General features: G+C 46.4%; 1 protein-coding gene across 2 annotated transcripts in view; it reads right to left on the bottom strand.

The window, feature by feature from the left end:
- Positions 1–16,663, bottom strand: part of CFAP299 (cilia and flagella associated protein 299) — a 196,704-nt gene extending 180,041 nt beyond the window's left edge. For both annotated transcript variants that reach the window (XM_063335653.1, XM_063335654.1), the window contains exons 1-2: positions 16,500–16,663; positions 14,890–15,005 (exon numbers count right to left, since the gene is read on the bottom strand). In XM_063335653.1, coding sequence (XP_063191723.1) covers positions 14,890–15,005; positions 16,500–16,592 — 209 coding nt within the window. In that variant the 5' untranslated portion in view covers positions 16,593–16,663. The remainder of the gene's footprint in view (positions 1–14,889; positions 15,006–16,499) is intronic.
- Positions 16,664–17,952: the final 1,289 nt, after the last annotated feature.

The raw sequence follows: 17,952 nt of genomic DNA, 5'->3' as shown, positions 1-17,952 counted from the left end.
AGAGTGACTAAGTGGAGAGAAGCAGCTTGATAGCAGCTGGTATTATTCTGAAATGGCTAACATAGTAACAGGACATTCTTTCAGGAGCACTTGCAAGGGGAAGGGACCAGGGTGGTTTAAAAACCCTTGCCGCATTGTAACATGGTATTATTGTGTAGCCCAAAATGATTCACAACTCAATAGAGAAGCTGAAATGAAAACAACGTGTGCAGGGAAAACAAAATGAAGAGGCAGATTACTGGCAAGACGTTCCTGGAAAAGCAATCAGAAATCTCAGTCCTGCTTCTTGGTATATTCAGGGAGACAGCCCGTGGCACCGCACACAGACACCTAACCTGAAAGAACGTCAAGGGGAAAACTACACACTGGCTGTAAAGGCTTTTCTTCTAAAATACTGCCCCATTTCTGCCAAGCACTTTTGTTTTTTTTCCTAAAAACACCAAGTACATGGACTGAATTTAAGGAAATCTGAGTGTGCATTAGAGGCCTTCACTTAAAATAAAGTGCAGAAGGAAAGACGAGCACACGATAGCGTCTGGCCATATATAACAGAGATCCCGGGCTAATGACTAAGAACAACGTTGTTGGATTTCTAGTGTACCTTATTTCCTCCATTGGGGGCTTCAGAAGACGCAAACACAAAGTTAACAACTAGGAAAGCATGTTAAAAACGAGGACCTAAGTGAAAGAGGACAATGAATACCGGCAGCAACAAATGCAAACGCTTCAGGAAGCAGCAGATGAAATACGAAGAGATTACAAAAACAAATTGGCAGAGAGAAAGCCACATAATTCAGGTGTCAAGTCAAAGCAAATGCATTCATTCCCAACTCAACTACTCAGGCAATAATGATGAAAGACACTCAGGAATGCAATGGCAACTTGGGGGGGGGGGGGGAGGGAGGCAAAAAAGAGGAGTTGCACACTAGCAGCCTTAACACTGATTTGGGTGGGATTGGAGCTACCGGTGGAAGTCTCCTGGTAGATCTAATGGTGGTGTTGAAATAGCTGCTAATAATAAATTACAACCTTGCATTCATCAGAAAATGGGAAACCTCCAGGGGTAAGGTTTCACTAGATACATGTCATGCCTGATACCTGGTCACAACAGGCAGACCTGTTGTTACTGTGGTTCAGTTCGCTCTGGATCTGACGCAAGGCCACGTAACCGTGAGGACACCTCCATCAGAAACACGGATGAGCGATCAGCACAACATGCTAAGGGGGACCACGAAATACAGTATCAAGTATGTCCAACCCAGTTCTTCATTTTCACAACCACTCTTGCCCTTACCGTTACTGGGTTTCTCTTGTTTCCCAGGCCGGTGTCCCCATGACTATTATTTACTTACTTACAAACACGATCCAGGCTTTTCCCACACCCTGACTACTGTCAGCTGCTACAGACAGTCAACCTTCCCTTCATACAAAAGGCTTAATGCTGTTCTGCACACACTCCTTAGACCGAGCTACACTCTAGAAACTTTAAGGTTAGCTTCAACACAGGGTAGCAAAGCTAACTCACTTTACCAACAAAGGCTTTAGCTTATTATTATTATTTTTATTTTTAATCGACAACCTAGGACTTACTTCTTTTAAGGGCAGGTAAAGTATGGCCCATCATGTCACTCCACAACACCAAAAATCATCATACTAAGAGCACAAACACTCTCCCAAACGATGTCTTTTTACTCCGGTCATTTGTGCAGAAATATCACGCCATGGGTTGATTTCAGTCAGTGCCTGGAGGGCGTATTAAGGAACTTGAGTCTATGACTGCTCTGTACCTCACACAGTACAGATGACTGCACCGTCTAGCGGATCTAGTGACAACTTGCTCCTTCGGCAGAGGCTAATGCATACGTACGGCAGCTACGGCTATCTTCAACATTTCTAGCCTTCTCCTTTTCTTTTAGGACTTCACAAATATTTCTGCTGCTGCCTGCAACTTCAGGCCTGAATTTCACAGTCAAATCCATGCAGTCTAGTTAAATTCCTCAGAAGTCTTTTAACCTCCACAGGAATTAACAGACGTAAATAACACCTATCTGAGGAACAAGGTCTGAGCCACCACGCTGTTATCTTTTGCCAAGACGAAAGATGCTGACATCTTGGGGTTTATTTAAGCTGGTTTAATGCATATCAAGACAGTCTCCTACTTTCCTAACCTCGGGGAGAATTACTGTCAAAGACATTCGGAAAGTTTAAGCACATTGTGTCAGACCATTTCTCTTCTTGCCCTCTTAGCGATGTGTTTGAAGAGTGGGGCAAGAGATTAAGGACACAAACTCGTCCTTTGCCAAAACTATGTTATCATGACTTTCCAGGTGTTTTACTATTTATTCTGTGACCGATTAAACACATTCCTATGTAAACACTCACTCATCTGCAATTCTCTGCCTCTCCCTTCAAGTATTTCTAAAAAATGCACTATTTACTATTCCCCCACGGAGGCAGGATAGAAGCAGCTTTTAATGATGGATGCCATAAGCTCCATCACTTCATTACGGACTGCTCTTGGACTCCGGAGAGGACATGGACTTTGTGATATTGCGTGGTAACATTTGTCACTTGTTTCCAGCACATTTTTCAGTACCATTGCCCATCCTCCCTGCCAGAAAAAGAACCCGTCTTTCCCACTGCCATCTGTAGTGAAACAACAATGGAAAAACATCACCTGGCATCTGAAAATTACTAGTTTACCTCGTTATTCCAGGTGTACTCATCTGTATACTCCATATACTAATAAAACACATTGTTTTCATCTTCGCCTTTGATTACCCTCTGTTAAGCTTTAACAGCCTTCCTTTGATATACTGACTACTACAATTAAAGCTTCCCCTCACTGGCTTCACGCGTCAAAATTCAGAAGATTCTCCCTATACTGAAAAAGCCCTCAGATAACAAAATAACCTGATTTCGCAGCCGCATGAAGCCAGAACACTGCAAGAGGCTCCAGCCAAGCCCAGGGTCTAGCTGCTGCTTGCACTAGGGACAATTCCCTGGATCCCCAAGGGAAAGAGCAGAGCGTTTCCAATTATTCCCCAGGCTTCTCCTCACTTTCAAGCACGTTCCAAAGGTAGGTTATTGCAGGCAGACGGAGCAGTCGATTTCTCCGTGGCAGAACAGCCTCTCTGAGGGGAATCCTGCCTTACAAACCTCAGGGGTCGCTGCAGCAGCCACAAGCACATGCATAAGGATGACCTGGCTGACGCGGTCTACTTGGATTTTTGAAAGCTTATCACTGAAGCCTTCTAAGGAAACATATTAGTGGAGTACGATCAAAGGCCCTTTCTAGGATAAATGTTGTAAAAACTGATCATTTACTTCTACTCTCCATTTTCTATCTTTTAAACAAAGGGACAAGAGCAGGCTGCTGGCTGGCGGTGTGCTGTTACACCTAGGGAAACGGGGAAGAGCAATCAGGACAGAAAGCCTGATGACGATAGGGAGTTATTCAGTGTAGGCATGACACTAACAACAAGGTGGAGAACAACCTCACGAAACTTTGCGGCTGGATAATAAAAGGCCAAAGGACAATCACTGCAGGAAAATATAAACAGATGTCTATGGTGGAAAAAAAAAAATAATAATCCTACCTTCACAGATGAAACAATAACCTTCAAACTGACTATTATCATTCAGGAGAGAGCGCTCTACATTACAACACACAGTCTGGGCTGTTGCAACTACTTCCAAGTCAGTCCTGTTTGTTTGTTTTAATTGTTTTCATACAAGTTTTAGATTGTTATTTCAAAGCTAACCTAAAACAAAGAACTGGCTGGCTGCTGCGCACCACATCCTTAAGAGTCCAAAGAATGTGCAGCTCAGCTATTTACAAATGTATTATCCTGATGTAACATGGACATTCATGCTTCATTGCTTTCCAGTTACCAAACTGAACTGTAAGTCAAAAAAAAAAAAAGTACAATTTCAGCCTGCAAATACCCTAACTAAAAAAATATTATGAACACAGAAGAAATTATCTGAAAGTGTTTTGCAATTTTAGTTGTCTTGTAGAAGAGAAGCACAGCATTAATACCACAGACAGCCTCCTGTCTGTATTTAGGAAACAAAGGTAGCAGGGAACGTGGCTTTTCTATAGCAATCTTTTGTCAGGTGATTCAAAGAAAAATGTAAAGTGTTGGGAAATGACGGATTTATTCCCTAAACCCTAAAGACTTAAATCCCTCAATTACCTCCTGTCTTTGTTGAAAAGGGCATGCTGAGATCCCGGGCTTTTAACGCAACACCAGACAGGAACTATCTTTATAACACAGTCCTTGCCTGGATTCAAAAGGGAGAACAATACCGATGAGACAATTGAAAGCAATGTGACTAGGCAAAATTCAGCTGGGTTGTGGAAAAGTCTCATCTCATTGTTCTGCGTGGAAAACCACAGAAAACTCAAGATTATTGGAGCTCCTCAATCACTTATTACCAGCTCTCGTCCACCACAGTTCAATGGTTTCACACACATAGCCTAGCTACTGTTTTCCAGCTTGTTTTTGTTCCAAACAGCTTTAACAGTAAGTTTTGGATTTCTTTTTAAAGTCATCGATCGTAGTACCCTTTTTCTTTTACTAAGCTTCGAGTTAAGAATCCACATGCCGGTGCCAAACCTTACACTTGCTTAAGAGAAGCTTGCACACAGCTACATCTTGGATATGCAGACAATTACTATAATTTGCCTTTTAGAAACTAACATACTGAATTCTGTGACAATTCAGGTACTTCACTTGGAGCGTAGAGAACAGTACGATGTGAAAATAAAGTATTTGTGGGTCATGGCGTGTCTCAAGTTCCTACAGAGACTAATAGAAATAGTCTCCGAGTTGATGTTACTGTGTAATTTGGTACATGCATCTTCCACACACGAGCCAGTCCCAGCCGACAGTTCACGCTGTTCCCATCAACTGTGCAATCCTCTACAGGGGCGTAAGCCAGAGAAGAATTTGACCTTGTTAGTGTCCGCTCACACACATACAGTTTGAAGAAACACACCAGAACATCTCGGAGTGGAACCGGATCCTAGCAGATGAACTAGACAAACACATCGCGAAGGTTTGCTGCATTAAGAGATGCTTTCTGTGTCTGGAAGACACATGAAAACAGGATGTCATTCCTCTTCCCGTAGGCAGCACTAACCAACAGATAGAGCTCTCAGGTGAGGAAGCACCCTTCAGCCCGAGTCAGGAACCGAGGGATGCTGGCTACTACACCTTCACAGGCATGGACCCCGAGCGGTTGCCAGCTCCCGCACAAAAAGAATGCAAAAATACCGGCAAGATTTACGCATCAAAAATTATCAACTTGAAACGCTGCGGTCCCTGCTATCCTTAAGCAGATTTGCACTCCAAAGAAATTTAGGGTTTGTGCAGCCAAGACAGCCAGACATTGAAACATTTAAGCAAGTAGCCTTGGCAGATCTTTAGCTTCTGTACAAGCATTCATGAAAGCCGTGTGCTCACCACAACAGAGCTCCTGACGAGACCTTTCTCACTACTTGCCATTCACCACGTCGGAGGTGGCCAAGCAGAAAATTCTGCCTAGTCCTTAGCGTGGGCCTGCGGTTCTCACTTTACTTTGTTGCAGAGAAATATTTCGGCTCAGAACTCCTGTTTTGCAAAAGATTGCAATCCTTGATATACTTCAGAGGAGGAAAGCTGCTTTGTTTTTTCAGTTAACATAGAACACCCGAATCTCAGCGCTTTGAAGATGTATGTTCATATGGCACGTTAGCGGGAAGAAGCTGGAAGAAGGTGCAGACATTTGAGCATCCCTGCCTTAGGCAAAGTTACACCAAAAGGAAACATATCAAATTCTTTTTAAGCCATTTCTCTTTTCTAGCTATTTAGCTCATCTTAGCTAGAGCTTGCACTTTTTAATATCTATCTTGTCCAAAAGAAACCTGAACCAGCCAATTATGAGCTGCAGGAATCCACAGGCAAATCCATTTCCCCGACTCACATTTCATTTGCTTGAAGATTACTAGCAAAGTAACAAACCATCTCTCTAGAAAGGAAATATTTTTCAGCACCTACTTAAACACATTTCATTTATTTATTCCAAATATTTTCCCACAACTATCCACAATTTGTAAAGAAAAAAAAAAAAGCAAAAAGACGAGGCCAAGTTTATTCTTAAGCAAAGAATGTTGATTATTGCGACACACTTCCAGGTGAAAAAACATTTCTGCTAGTGTAACAAATTCACTGCTTACAGTAGAAAGCTACCCAAACACACCTGGACCGCTTCAAAAATCATGTAATATCATATTAAGAACATCAAGGATGTAACACTTGGAATTATCAAAAACTGCTCTGGTTTGTGTGCTCCTTGGGGGACAACTTTAACGCACAGTGAACTGAATGGTCCACAAGATAGGAATATATACCTCTCAAAATTTGTATTAGGTATTCGTTCAGCTACTTAGCTTTTTCAGAAGCCTATGTCATAGCCTGTATAGTCAAGGTTGGACATCCTTACTTCTTCTTTCTACGTCATATTTCGAGTTGCTGGAAAGCACATACATACACTTATTTCTGGGAAATGTCACTCAGAAATCATGTGACCTATCAACTTGTTCCTCACTGTACCACTTAAAAATTAATTTAAAAAACAGGAAAAAAAACCCACACTAAATGAAGACCTCATTGCAGCACCATCTTAATATTCTGCCCAGTGACGGAGAATCTTGTTCTTCCCGTTTTCCCAACTCCGGACTAGACAATTTACAAGAGACAACATATTGTCCTTGCCTCCAGCCATCAAAGCTCCTCTCCTTCCTTCGGCCTTACCACCTGACTCCTGAAGGACCCCAGGCAGTTAGCAAGCCAAAACTTTCAGTACTCCCAGTATTTGTAAACCTAATCTATGTATACCTTAATGTCACATCCTCAGCCAAACATACCCCTGTAGGTGTGTTTGTTTCCCTGCCAGGTTTAGGAAATTTCGTGTACATTTCTCAAGGCATCCGAGTTCATGCATCGTACACAACCAGGAGAAATCTGTTGAGGGAATCACAGATTCATCATTTTCTTGCTCATGATGACCCAAATGTCTCCTAAGCCCACCCTCAAGAAAGGACAGTTTTGCTTTATCTGTTCAAAAGGCTTATGCTGAAGACACCGCTTGGCCCACAGATTTCCTATGGTGTCAGACACACAAGGAAAACGGTCACTCAACTGATCTCTACAGTCTCAGATTGCCTTCTCCATCTTTTTCATTTGAGTCTGTAGCAATCACAAGCTTGGGGAAAGCCCAGAAAGAACGTCTGGAGCTAATTTAAGTGTCTACTTATGTCTGTGGAATCCCTAAGAAGCTTACAGATGCCTGCCGTATCCCATTCAACTTGGAGCTAATTAAACCAAAATAAGGATTGTCAGTAAAGCATCGGCAATTATTTCTTTCTTCGCCAGAGCTTATAAGAAAAGACAAAAGTGGCATTATGGTTACGTGACCACTTACAGATTTAAAGTTGCTATTTGCACAAAAGCGAAGACTGGAGATAGGTGAAAGAGGTTTTATCTTCCTAAAGAGAGACTGAGTTGCTAAGAGTGGGGAAAAACGCTAGCCAAGAGCCAGACATAGGTGGCAAGATATAACAGGAAATACAGACCAGTTCTAAGTATCAGAAGGGAAAGAGTCCAGGATAATCAGCACCTAGCGCTGGTGCCACCCATCAGTACACTTTTAAAAATTATCCAACTAACTCATCTCCCAGCATTTTCTGCAAAATCACTCTGCAGGTAAGCAGCAATTCTCAAGCCCACTTCTTTCTATGGCTGGACCTCAGGAATTTCAAATCATGACCGAAGCAGAAAGAACTACCAGATCTCTATATCTTCAGCAAACAACTGTCAAAGAGTCCGTCTTCCAACAAGAGTGGGAGTCGCATTTGTCTCCTTCCTTCATTAGTCTGAGACAGTGCCACTTCACCCTGAACTGTTGAGAAAAATATGCTGCTATTTTAACAGTAGAACAAGCAGTAAAATTCTGAGAGGGGAAAAAACCTGGTCTCAATCCTGCTATTAGGTTTAGGGTCAGGAAGGGGTCATCCTCCCCTTCCCACTAAGGTACCGGTTTAAAAGACTCCAAGGGAGGGTGTGGAGACAGAGGAGAGAAACAAGAGAGAACAGGAAGATGTCCAAAAAAGCTATTTTGCTGGGCCAGAAGGGCCACCACAAAACATTCTTAAGGCTGTTCCAGTTTGCTCTGTTTACCCAATCTTGAATTACCGAGACATGTGCAAGCTTCAAAAAATTCAGCTCAGAGAAGCCTTCCAACACTGATATCAATCTAAATGTTATCTATACATTATGGGCTTATAAAAAGGGGGAAGAAAAGAAAAGCTCTTAGATATTTCTGCCGTGGATTTGCTTGCACATTCTCCAATTCTTACTCATTCTGGTTGAGCCAAAAAGCAGACTGGTAGCCACATGACTCAAGCTGTTTGGCCTCCAGTCCCAGCAAGTACTAAGAGTGCAGAGGCACGTTGATATGAAATATAATTAACCATATTTTTTCCATAACATCCCAGAAAAAAAATTCTATCGGAGCTTAGTAATAGCTCTGGGGGAGGTTTGGCGGGGGAAAAAACCAGGAGTGGCTCTACCGCATCCGCAGGGACTCAGCTCTTCAAAGCCTCGGAGGAAGTTAGCAGGTTAATTCACTGCAAACCGGGCACCCAGCTGCCTTCAGCGCCTTCCAGCATTTCAGCCTAGCAATGAGTAGGTTCGCTCCACATTTTTGCTGCTTCCTAAAAAGCCACAGGTGTTTAAACAGCTATCCCTCGATCTAAGCTCGGCTGTACAACAGTGGCCCACCCAGCAAACGGAGAGCACCACACGCTCCATACATCCTTCCACTGAAGCCATCTGATGCACTTGCTACTGCAGGCTGTACCTTTCCCCCTCCTCTGCTCAGTGAGAGTATAGTCCACACCCAAGTAACAATTAATTTACCCATTAAATAGGAAAGGCAGGGACTAAAATTGTGCCACTTTCCTCCAAGATCCTTATGTGCATTAAGAGAAGGTCAGTTCCTACACTCCTTCCAGAACAGATTCATCCCTTCCCGCCCCCTTCATCCCCCCTCCCTCTGAAGGAGGATCCACTCAATACTCAGCCACAACTTGCTTCATACGAAGAAAGTACTCTCAAACAAATTTCAATCCCCAGGTTATCATTTAACTGCTGAAAGCCCACCCTGCAGCCACAGCAGAGTCCAGGAGCCCTGCACTGGGTAGAGCCACTCTAGGACAAGAACCAGAGACAAGATTAAAAGCAGGAATCAAACTGCAAATTCCAATCCTAGATACTGAATGAAGGCTTGCTTTCAGCAGATTATTTTTTTTCTTTCTGTACACAAGAAAAGCATTTAGACCATATGCACGCACATGTGAAAACCCCTAACCAATTATTTTGTTTTAAAGATGTTACATTTAATATTATAGACACACAATTGCTTTGGGATTTGGCGTTTCCTGCATCTCCAGTCGCTGCAATACATGAAAAGAACTAGGCTATCATTAAGTGCAGGGTCCTGACATTTAATTCTTCCCATTATATTTCAGTGGAATCACCTGCAATACCAAAATCCAAAGCAATACTTAAAAAAACAAACAAATAAACAAACCACAAAACTAATCACCCAACATTCCCTCCCTCACTTTTAATGTTTCTTTTTAGTGGCCTGTTTAAGAGCAGGCTAAAGAAAGCAAGGACAGCCAAAGACTCACAACTGACCCATGTACCAAAATACCTGTTTTCCACAGGGCTTGTAGAAGAGATAGATTTTAATTAGACCTGACTGCTTTCCTAAGAGAAACATTCATACACATAAGAACACATGCAGCAGACAGAGGCGTTTCTGAGCCCCCACCTCCTGGGTAAAGCATCACAGGAGTAGCAGCACAAAGGGATCGGGTGCCAGAGAGAGACAGGTTCAAGCTAACTGCGTTTGGCAGGACGCTCACGGAGCATTTGAAAGAAAACTGCTCTCCAACTGTCTCCAGCCTAGAGTTTGCAGAAATGAAATGAGCTCCCCCTTCTGCTTCATTTTCTGCTCTCTGTGATGAAGGGGCAGTCTGTAGGGTACCTCCTGAATCACACTATGCAAAAAATAAGAGAAGATGGTGACGCCTGACAAAGGCTTAACACACACTCCCAGGATGGCCGGCACTGGGGTTTCATTCCCTCCTCTGGCTCATGAAACTTACATCCAAGTTCTCCACCACCCAGCAGCAAAGCCCAGCTTTGCCATTCGCTGTTCTGCTCCCACCTGCATTTGCACAGAAGTACTTCTGGGTTCCTGCCCCTGCTCCAAAGGCTTTAGCCACAGAAATTCAGCCTGGGAATGGTGCTGTATACCTTCGCCATCTCAGGCACGGCACGCATCCTGGCTGATGGGCTAGCTCCTCACCCTCATGCTCCTCCTAGGCCAAAAAAAACCCCACAACCAACAAATGGGTATTTTACACATGAAACGGACCAATTTCAGAGGACAAAGATCCACCACTCCATTCCAGAGCAGCTTGTAGCTGGACATTATTCCTGCATTTCCCAGGACACAGCTGTAAATATCCCTGCACATGCAGCATTCCCAACCCCTGCCTGAGCGATACAGCCCAGATGCTCCGCATGGAAGTAGCAGTCTCTCCTGCAGAGGAAAGCCTTAACAAGGACGGTTCCGGTTCTTTTGTTTGGTTTGTTTTTTCTTAGCCCCTTACCATCGCCTGCCCCTACCACTAAGCACACCAATAATCCAGGCTGTGACTCTTTAGTAGAGGGAGTCCTCTCCTGGTGACATCAGGTAACGCACCAAAACCCCCATCCCAAGCATCCTCCCCATCGCAGCCACTGCTGCTTGCCTGCAGGCTTCACCGCGCAGTGCCAGAGCCAACTGCCCAACGTGGGCATCAATACAGCAACGGCTGATATGGAAGCGATTTACAGCCTAATTGGTGTTGCTCAGCGCTAATTCTTGTGGGCAGGGAATACTCACGTGCCGGTCAGAAGTCACTTCAAGTCCGCATGAAAGCAGCCCAGTTCCCTGGCAAGCAGAGGCCACAGTCATCCCACAGTGAAACGCGGGCATCGGTGCCGTACAGATGTCAGCAAGTCCACGCAGCCCGGATCCAGGCTTCAAAACACAAAAGCAGTTACAACCTGCTGCTGCCTCAGATTGTTTGATCAGAAGAGGTGGTCAAAGCATCGTATGGCAATACCGTACTTCTAGCTGAGACAACTGACAGTTAAGTTGTCTCCTGTCCTGATGTCAACCAGGATTTTACTTATTCTGTGCACGCTCGACTGAAAAAACCACAGCTCTTCTTAAACACCAATGCTACACAAGTTACGGGACACTTCTGAGTAATGTGAGATTTTTTTCACCTCTGTCACTCCAGACAACAGAAAGAATATACAACCTTGCACTCATTTAGAGATGACGTAATACCAAAAAAAGAGTAAAGTCTTTATTTCTAATTTGCTTCTGTTAAAGAAAACAAGATACAACACAGAACTCAAGCCCCTTCATCTCACATCCCAAAGAAACACACATACATCCTTGTCACAAAGAACAGATGACACATTGTGCTTCTATCTGCTTCTCAAACTCTGAGGATCGTTTTTATTACGCCGTTTCTTTGTTCTTAACAAAAAAAAAAGCCCTAAATCAACTCTCCGACCGTATCCCTATTTTGTAGAAAAGCACAGAGTATTTTAAAGGAATTAGTCTTACTTCTATTTCCTTTCCCCTATGAGTTTTCACTTGACTTCAGATGTGACGCTAAGACCAGAAAAGTTTAAGCGCCTCACAAAGAGAGTTAATAAATGCACTGCCTCCTGCCCACCCAAATCCATTTTCTGCAACATGTATTCGTTTTTACCATTTGTAAAGGAAGTCCTACCAATCCTACCAGGTACATGCCTGAACTGATAATGCTATTTAACTAAGCGAGAGGCATTCAGAAGGCAGAGGTAAGGATTCAGAGGAAAACCACACTACTCTTCTAGACATTTGCAGAACATACTGGCCCTTCTGATCAGAAGCAGCTTGGCAATATGGTGTAATACTCAGCCACTCTGAAAGTAATTTTTCAAATATTAGTCAAGGTGAGCCTTCCTACACATAAATAACACCACATAGTTCTTGAGCAAACCCCGACCTTTAATTTAAGCAACAACTACAAAAACAGATATGCATCCTAAGGGTGACCACCTTCTTTGTGCTCACCTTTACTACTGCTCTAAATCATCGACTGAATTCTGCCTTGCTGATCTGCTCCTTCCTCCGCAGGAGCTATGCTTGGAAGTATTTTGTTGCAGCTAAGAGGACACTTCCTAGTTACTAATCTTTGTGTAAGGCTTTACATGTCCAGTAAATCACAGGTTTCTGTGACTGTCCTGCGATACAGTTGCAGCAGTAAAAGGCATGGCAATAAAAGGCTGCCAAGTCATACAGCCTGCCCAAATTAAGCATTTCTTACGACTGACAGAGAAACCCTAAAAATAAAATAGGAATTATGGAAGCCTACAGCAAACACAGCAGCTATTTATAATACCCAGTGGCACACCATAGAGCCAAAACGCAACAGAGACAACACACATTACGGCTGTTGGCTTATTTTAGTACTTGTTAGCGACTGGAGCTTGAAGTTGTTGTTGTGCAACACAAATGGTGTAGACCATTTCTTACCGGCTGTAGGAATCCCATTGCTATGAATATCAGCCACTTGCAGAGATTTCCAAAACCATTGAACACAAGTTTGTTTCCCAAAGAGAACACAAGAAGTCACTTACCAGCTAACTCCTCTGTGTTTCGATCCAAATAACCCCTCACTGTATCAACCCGAGCCATATATCCCAGCTTTGACTTAAATGACTCACATTTGTTGTTCTCTGATGGAGGAAATGATTGCAGATGGAAATAGCCCTGTTAACCCTTTTGTATGGGCCAGCAGTGTCGTGGCAGAAGGTGCGGCATGGAGAGGAGCATCAAAGCAGAAATCCTGAAGGCACCGGCCTAAGGAGTTTGCTCTCATATGCAAAAATAATCTGGGCAGTCAAAGTTAACAGTGACAGTTTCTGAGACCTGTGCAGCCAAGTCCAACTCGAGGAAAGTTTCTTCTGCTCAGAGAAAACCACAGACCTATTTTTGCGAGCAGACAATTCAGAAGCCCTGATAGCAGCAACACCTGACACAGACTTTTGGATAATATGCTCAGCCAAACACAGTTAAAATAGACCCTGTGAGCCAGCCCTAACATCTCTACTTACAAACTAACAGGAAACTAAACAAAGAGTAAACGAACAAAAAAGGACAGTAGGACAGAATACCTGCTCAACGTCAAGAGAGAGACAACTGCACTGAGAGCTCTGGATTTAGTTCATTTTCACTCATCTCCGCGCATGGAATCACTAGAAGAGGTTTAGAAACATACTTTACAAGAATACTAGGGCACCAACCAGTCAGCCGTTTGAGTTCAGTCCTTGCCCTCCTGACGTCATCAGCGCTATCACCCTCAGCTGCATCTGGCTGCAGAGCACACCTGGGCACAAGCCACAGGGCATTACCAGTCTAAACACTTTGAAAAAAAAAAAATCAATCCCTTCTGTCTTTATTCAAATAATTAAGCCTTTGGGTCCGCAAAATCAATTTCTCCATATAGTGACACGAACAGTTAGTTCTTTAAATAAAATAAAAAAGTCACCTTATGCCTGGAATAGAAGTTTGATACAGGATTGTACATGAAGTACGGCAATAGCTTAACTACACAGCATGCGTTCTTGGCCCACAAATGCTACGAAAGGCCTTTGATACATGCTGTTAAATTATTAAATGATAATTTCACTGTGGCACGAAAAGGGAAAAGCACCACAAGAGAATAAGACTGCTCAGTAGCTCTACTATTCACCAATCATGTTGACAAAGTAAGTATTGTAATTATTCAGCTTCTTGCAGCAAGGCACCAACAAAAGTTCACTATTTACAGGGGTTGTTCATTTATTTTTCTCAAGTGACAAAGAAAAGAAGAAACCAGGAAAGTAAACAGCTAAATGTTTTAAGATTTGCAGGCTGGTTAAACAGAGCGGAGAAGGTGCCAAAATAAAAAGGTAGGGGGAACCAGCCACAAGACACAATAAAGCTTTATTGCAAAGCGTGCAGCGTGAGTTTTTGTGGAAGTCCCAGTGCAGCGTGAGTTTTTGTGGAAGTACGTGCTGCAGCATACAAGCTGCAACAAATATAAGACGGCAAAACTCACAACAAAACCAAACAAAAGCCTAAGAAAAACCCTGCAATATGCACCACTTGAACTTCCTTTGTCAGACACTTGGAGAGTAAACCAGCTGTCCCTCAAAGGCTTTTGGAAATGGAAGTAAAACAGTCCACATAAAAGAGCAGACACCTTGTAACAATATCCAAAGTAACCCTCATCCAGTCTGAGCCATTTAAAACTCTTCCCAAGTGCTACTTCACCTAGACCTTTGCGTGATTTGCTTCAGCTACCCTTATGTAAATGGAGAGCAACACCACAGCACTCCCAGTCTCCCTGACCCAGGGAAACACGTGCACAGGACCAAGAGGAGCTTACCCACTGCTACTGAGAGGAAAGGAACTCTAGACCATGTTACTCAATAAATGCAGTCCTCAAAGCCTAACAAATTATCAGGAAAGAAAGGATATTTTCGCTTCTCATATGCCATCCCTTTTCCGTCAGTACGTTCCCTGTCTTGTAACCATCAATCCCATAAGTCTGAAGCATTAGAAAACACACATTTTTTGGCTACAGCTTTGAAAGGATCATCCAGGTATAACAGCAAATTTTGTAACGAAGTAGCAGTACTTAGGTGTCCGAAAGGCCCCAGGCAGGCAGACACTTACTTCTGGGGGGCTGCCACTGCCGCTGCTGCCACCTGGGCCTCAAACTCCTCCCGCCGCAGCACGTTCCCTGAGCCACGGAATCCCAGCTCCACCAGCTGCCGTGCCACCGCCTCACTCTGCAGGGAGAAGATGGGCAGGGACCTCGGTTAGTGCCAGGACAGCAGGGACATCCCCCCGGGACCCCCTCCTCCCCCACCACCGGGACCCACTGGAGAAGCTCACTCAGGAGAGGGCTGTCTGCTCAACACCCCCCAAAAACAGCAGTGCTGGGCAGCTGGGAGCTACAGGCACCAGCGGGCTCTGCCTTGCTCCCCTCTAACAAAGGCTCACGATAGAGGACAACCAGAAGACCTGGGGTACTCAGGGTGGGTAATGCCACCACGGCCTGGGCAGCAGCAAATAAATCTCAGCAGCTGAAGCCCTGCCCTTTCTTACCCATCTTCCTCTGCCTGCATCACACTTGGGCCTCAGGAAAGCACCTCCACTGCTCTTTTTATACCTCCAGCAGGAAACCAATTCCCCACTTCAAACTAACAACACTGCAGGAGAGTAGCACTGATTAGTTGAGCTCTGAGGCAGGAGGTGGCAGAGCTGGGGATGAGATATTTCCTCCAGCTGAAGCCGGGACACCTGAAGAGCCCTGACAGTCAAAGCAACCCGGGGACACCCCCTGCCTCTCCCACCCCAGCCAGGCTGCCAGACTCCCTCCCAATGTCTTAAAGCCAAATGGGGACTGCTGCTTTCTGAGAGCAAACCTGTAATCAACACCACGTGCCTTCTAAGTGTGAGCCAGAAAAACCTTTTGCCACTTTCCCCAAAGCTTTTTCCACCAAGCAACATGCACTATCATTTTTAGAGCTCAAAATTTCAGCAGTCAGCAGCCTTTGAATATCACTGTGATGTGCCTTGTTTGACCAGACACATCCCTTGGAGCGATTCAGCCTAAAAATTGTACTTTGTAATCACTGGACAAGATCTTCTTCCCTGCTTTGGTTAAGAACCGGGGCAGCACTAGCTTGAAGCTACCTTTGCACACCAACGTCGGCCTCAGAGTCTTCACCTCATCCCTCTAGACGAGGGGGTGCTTGTTTCTCTGGGTGCATTTCAACAGCAAGCGCTACAACAGACAGCTGCTCAGGGAAAGGCTTTCTGGTCCCGACCTGTGCTTGGAGGCTGGCTTGCGAGCAGATCCCTGTTGGGGCTAACCCCGCTGTGCTCCTCTGGCCCACCAGGACACCAACACCACCGCCGCGTCCCTTCCCCGGTCCAGCAGACTGCTGCCGCGCGGGGGGTTTTGTCTGTGCGCAGAGGCCGCGCCGCCTCCCTGCCGGGGGAAGGCTGGCTAGGGCGGCAGGAGGACGCTTTATTCCCTGAGGATGGTCGGTTTCACTAACGAGACCCTCTCACCTAAGGGGCACCAAAGCCTCCGCAAGCCCACAACGCGCCCGCCTCCCCTCGGGAGCCAAGCACTGACCCGTCCCCTGGCTGGTACCCGCCGGGGAACAGGCCCAGGGCCTACCGCGGGGGCTCCGGCGCGGCCCACCCCTCTGGCCTGGCCGGGGCGCCCCGTGGGGGGGGTGTGAGCGTGCCGCTCCCTCCCTCCCACTGACCTCCAGGTAGCGCAGGTCCCGCGCCGCCACCTGCTCCTGCAGGTACTCCTCGTAGGAGCGGGGACGCGGCGGGCCGGCGCCGCCGCCCGCCATCACCACCCCCGACCGGCCGGCCCGGGGCGGCGGCGCGAGCCAGGCGCAACGGCGGCGCCCGCACGTGCCGGCCCCGCCCGACCAATCAGCGGCCGCGCGCGGGGGGGGGCGGGGGGGGGCGGGGGGGGGCGGAGGGCGGAGGGGCTGGGCGGAGCGGAGGGGGAGCGGCTCCGCGCTTCGGTTTTGGGCGGTTTTTTGGTTGGTTTTGGGGGTGTTTTGGGGGGGCAAGCGGGCTTGAGGGCGCGGTGGCCGTGCCCAGCCCCCGGCGGGGGCTGCCGTGCCCGCATGGGCACACCCGAGCGCGGGTAACAGCCCCCCCCGGCACCCCCCGTCGTGCAAACACCTGTAGCCACCACGGAAACAGCCGCAGGCCCGGCGCGCCGTGCCTCACACACCGACTTTTTTAAGCTATTTCACTTGATTTCTGTCCGCTGGCCCCCGCGTGGGGGTTTTTTTTTGCGCCCCCCCGCGGAGGCAGCGGGGCGAAGCCGCGCCGGGGCTGGGTGGGTAGCGGGGGACGGCGGGGCGCGGGCTGGGGACCCCGAGCCGTGGCACGCCGGGGTCCGGCGGCACAGGACCCTGGCGAGGATTCCCGGGGATCTGGAAAATGATGAACCTCTGCGGGGGTGAAAAACGCCACGTGACAGGGAGGGGGGGAACGTGGGGGTCCTTCTTCGTGTCAGGATTTTAACAAATCCACCCAAGAACCCAGAGCCAGGGCACGGCTGGCAGCCCAGCACGCTCCCCCCCGCGCTCCCCACAGCCCCTTCCCCATCTCCATGTGAATTTGTGCCTCCCTCCAAGGTGGCTGTTGCCTGGGAAGGAATTTGGGAATCCCCTTCGTTTGTTTCCTTTCCAGCTCTTTCTCCCCAGCACCACAGTGGTAAGTCGGAGAGAGCAGACGAGAAAGAAAAAAAAAAAACCCGCAAACCAAAAAAATGACACACTGTGCCAACCCCCAACTTCTCAAACTATGCGGGGTTTCAGCCAATGTTTTCCCCACCGGGTGATCAGTTCAGTTCAGAGTTACTTGCTTCGGGGGGACAAGCCACCAGTGCAGCCCATGGTGGCCACCAGCCCGGCCAGCGCATGGCGAAGGGATGGGGTAGTACATCAGCTTTGCAGGGCAAAAAGGAAGCCGGGGGCTTCCCAGAGGCTTCACGTTTGTTCCAACCCTTGCCAATGTTGTGCCTCGAGTGGAGCTTCCAGAGGCACCGCATCTCTCCCAGTGTGGGACTTTGCCTCATCAACATCTGAGACTTTTTATATCTGCAAAGCCTGCGTGAAAAGATGACTCAGAAAGTAAATGGGAGAGAGAAAAAGGGCGAATATTACGTATTGGTCCACATTGTGCAATCGT

The sequence above is a fragment of the Chroicocephalus ridibundus genome, chromosome 5 (assembly GCF_963924245.1).
Source record: "Chroicocephalus ridibundus chromosome 5, bChrRid1.1, whole genome shotgun sequence".
NCBI lineage: Eukaryota > Metazoa > Chordata > Aves > Charadriiformes > Laridae > Chroicocephalus > Chroicocephalus ridibundus.
This window is presented reverse-complemented; position numbering and strand designations above follow the sequence as displayed.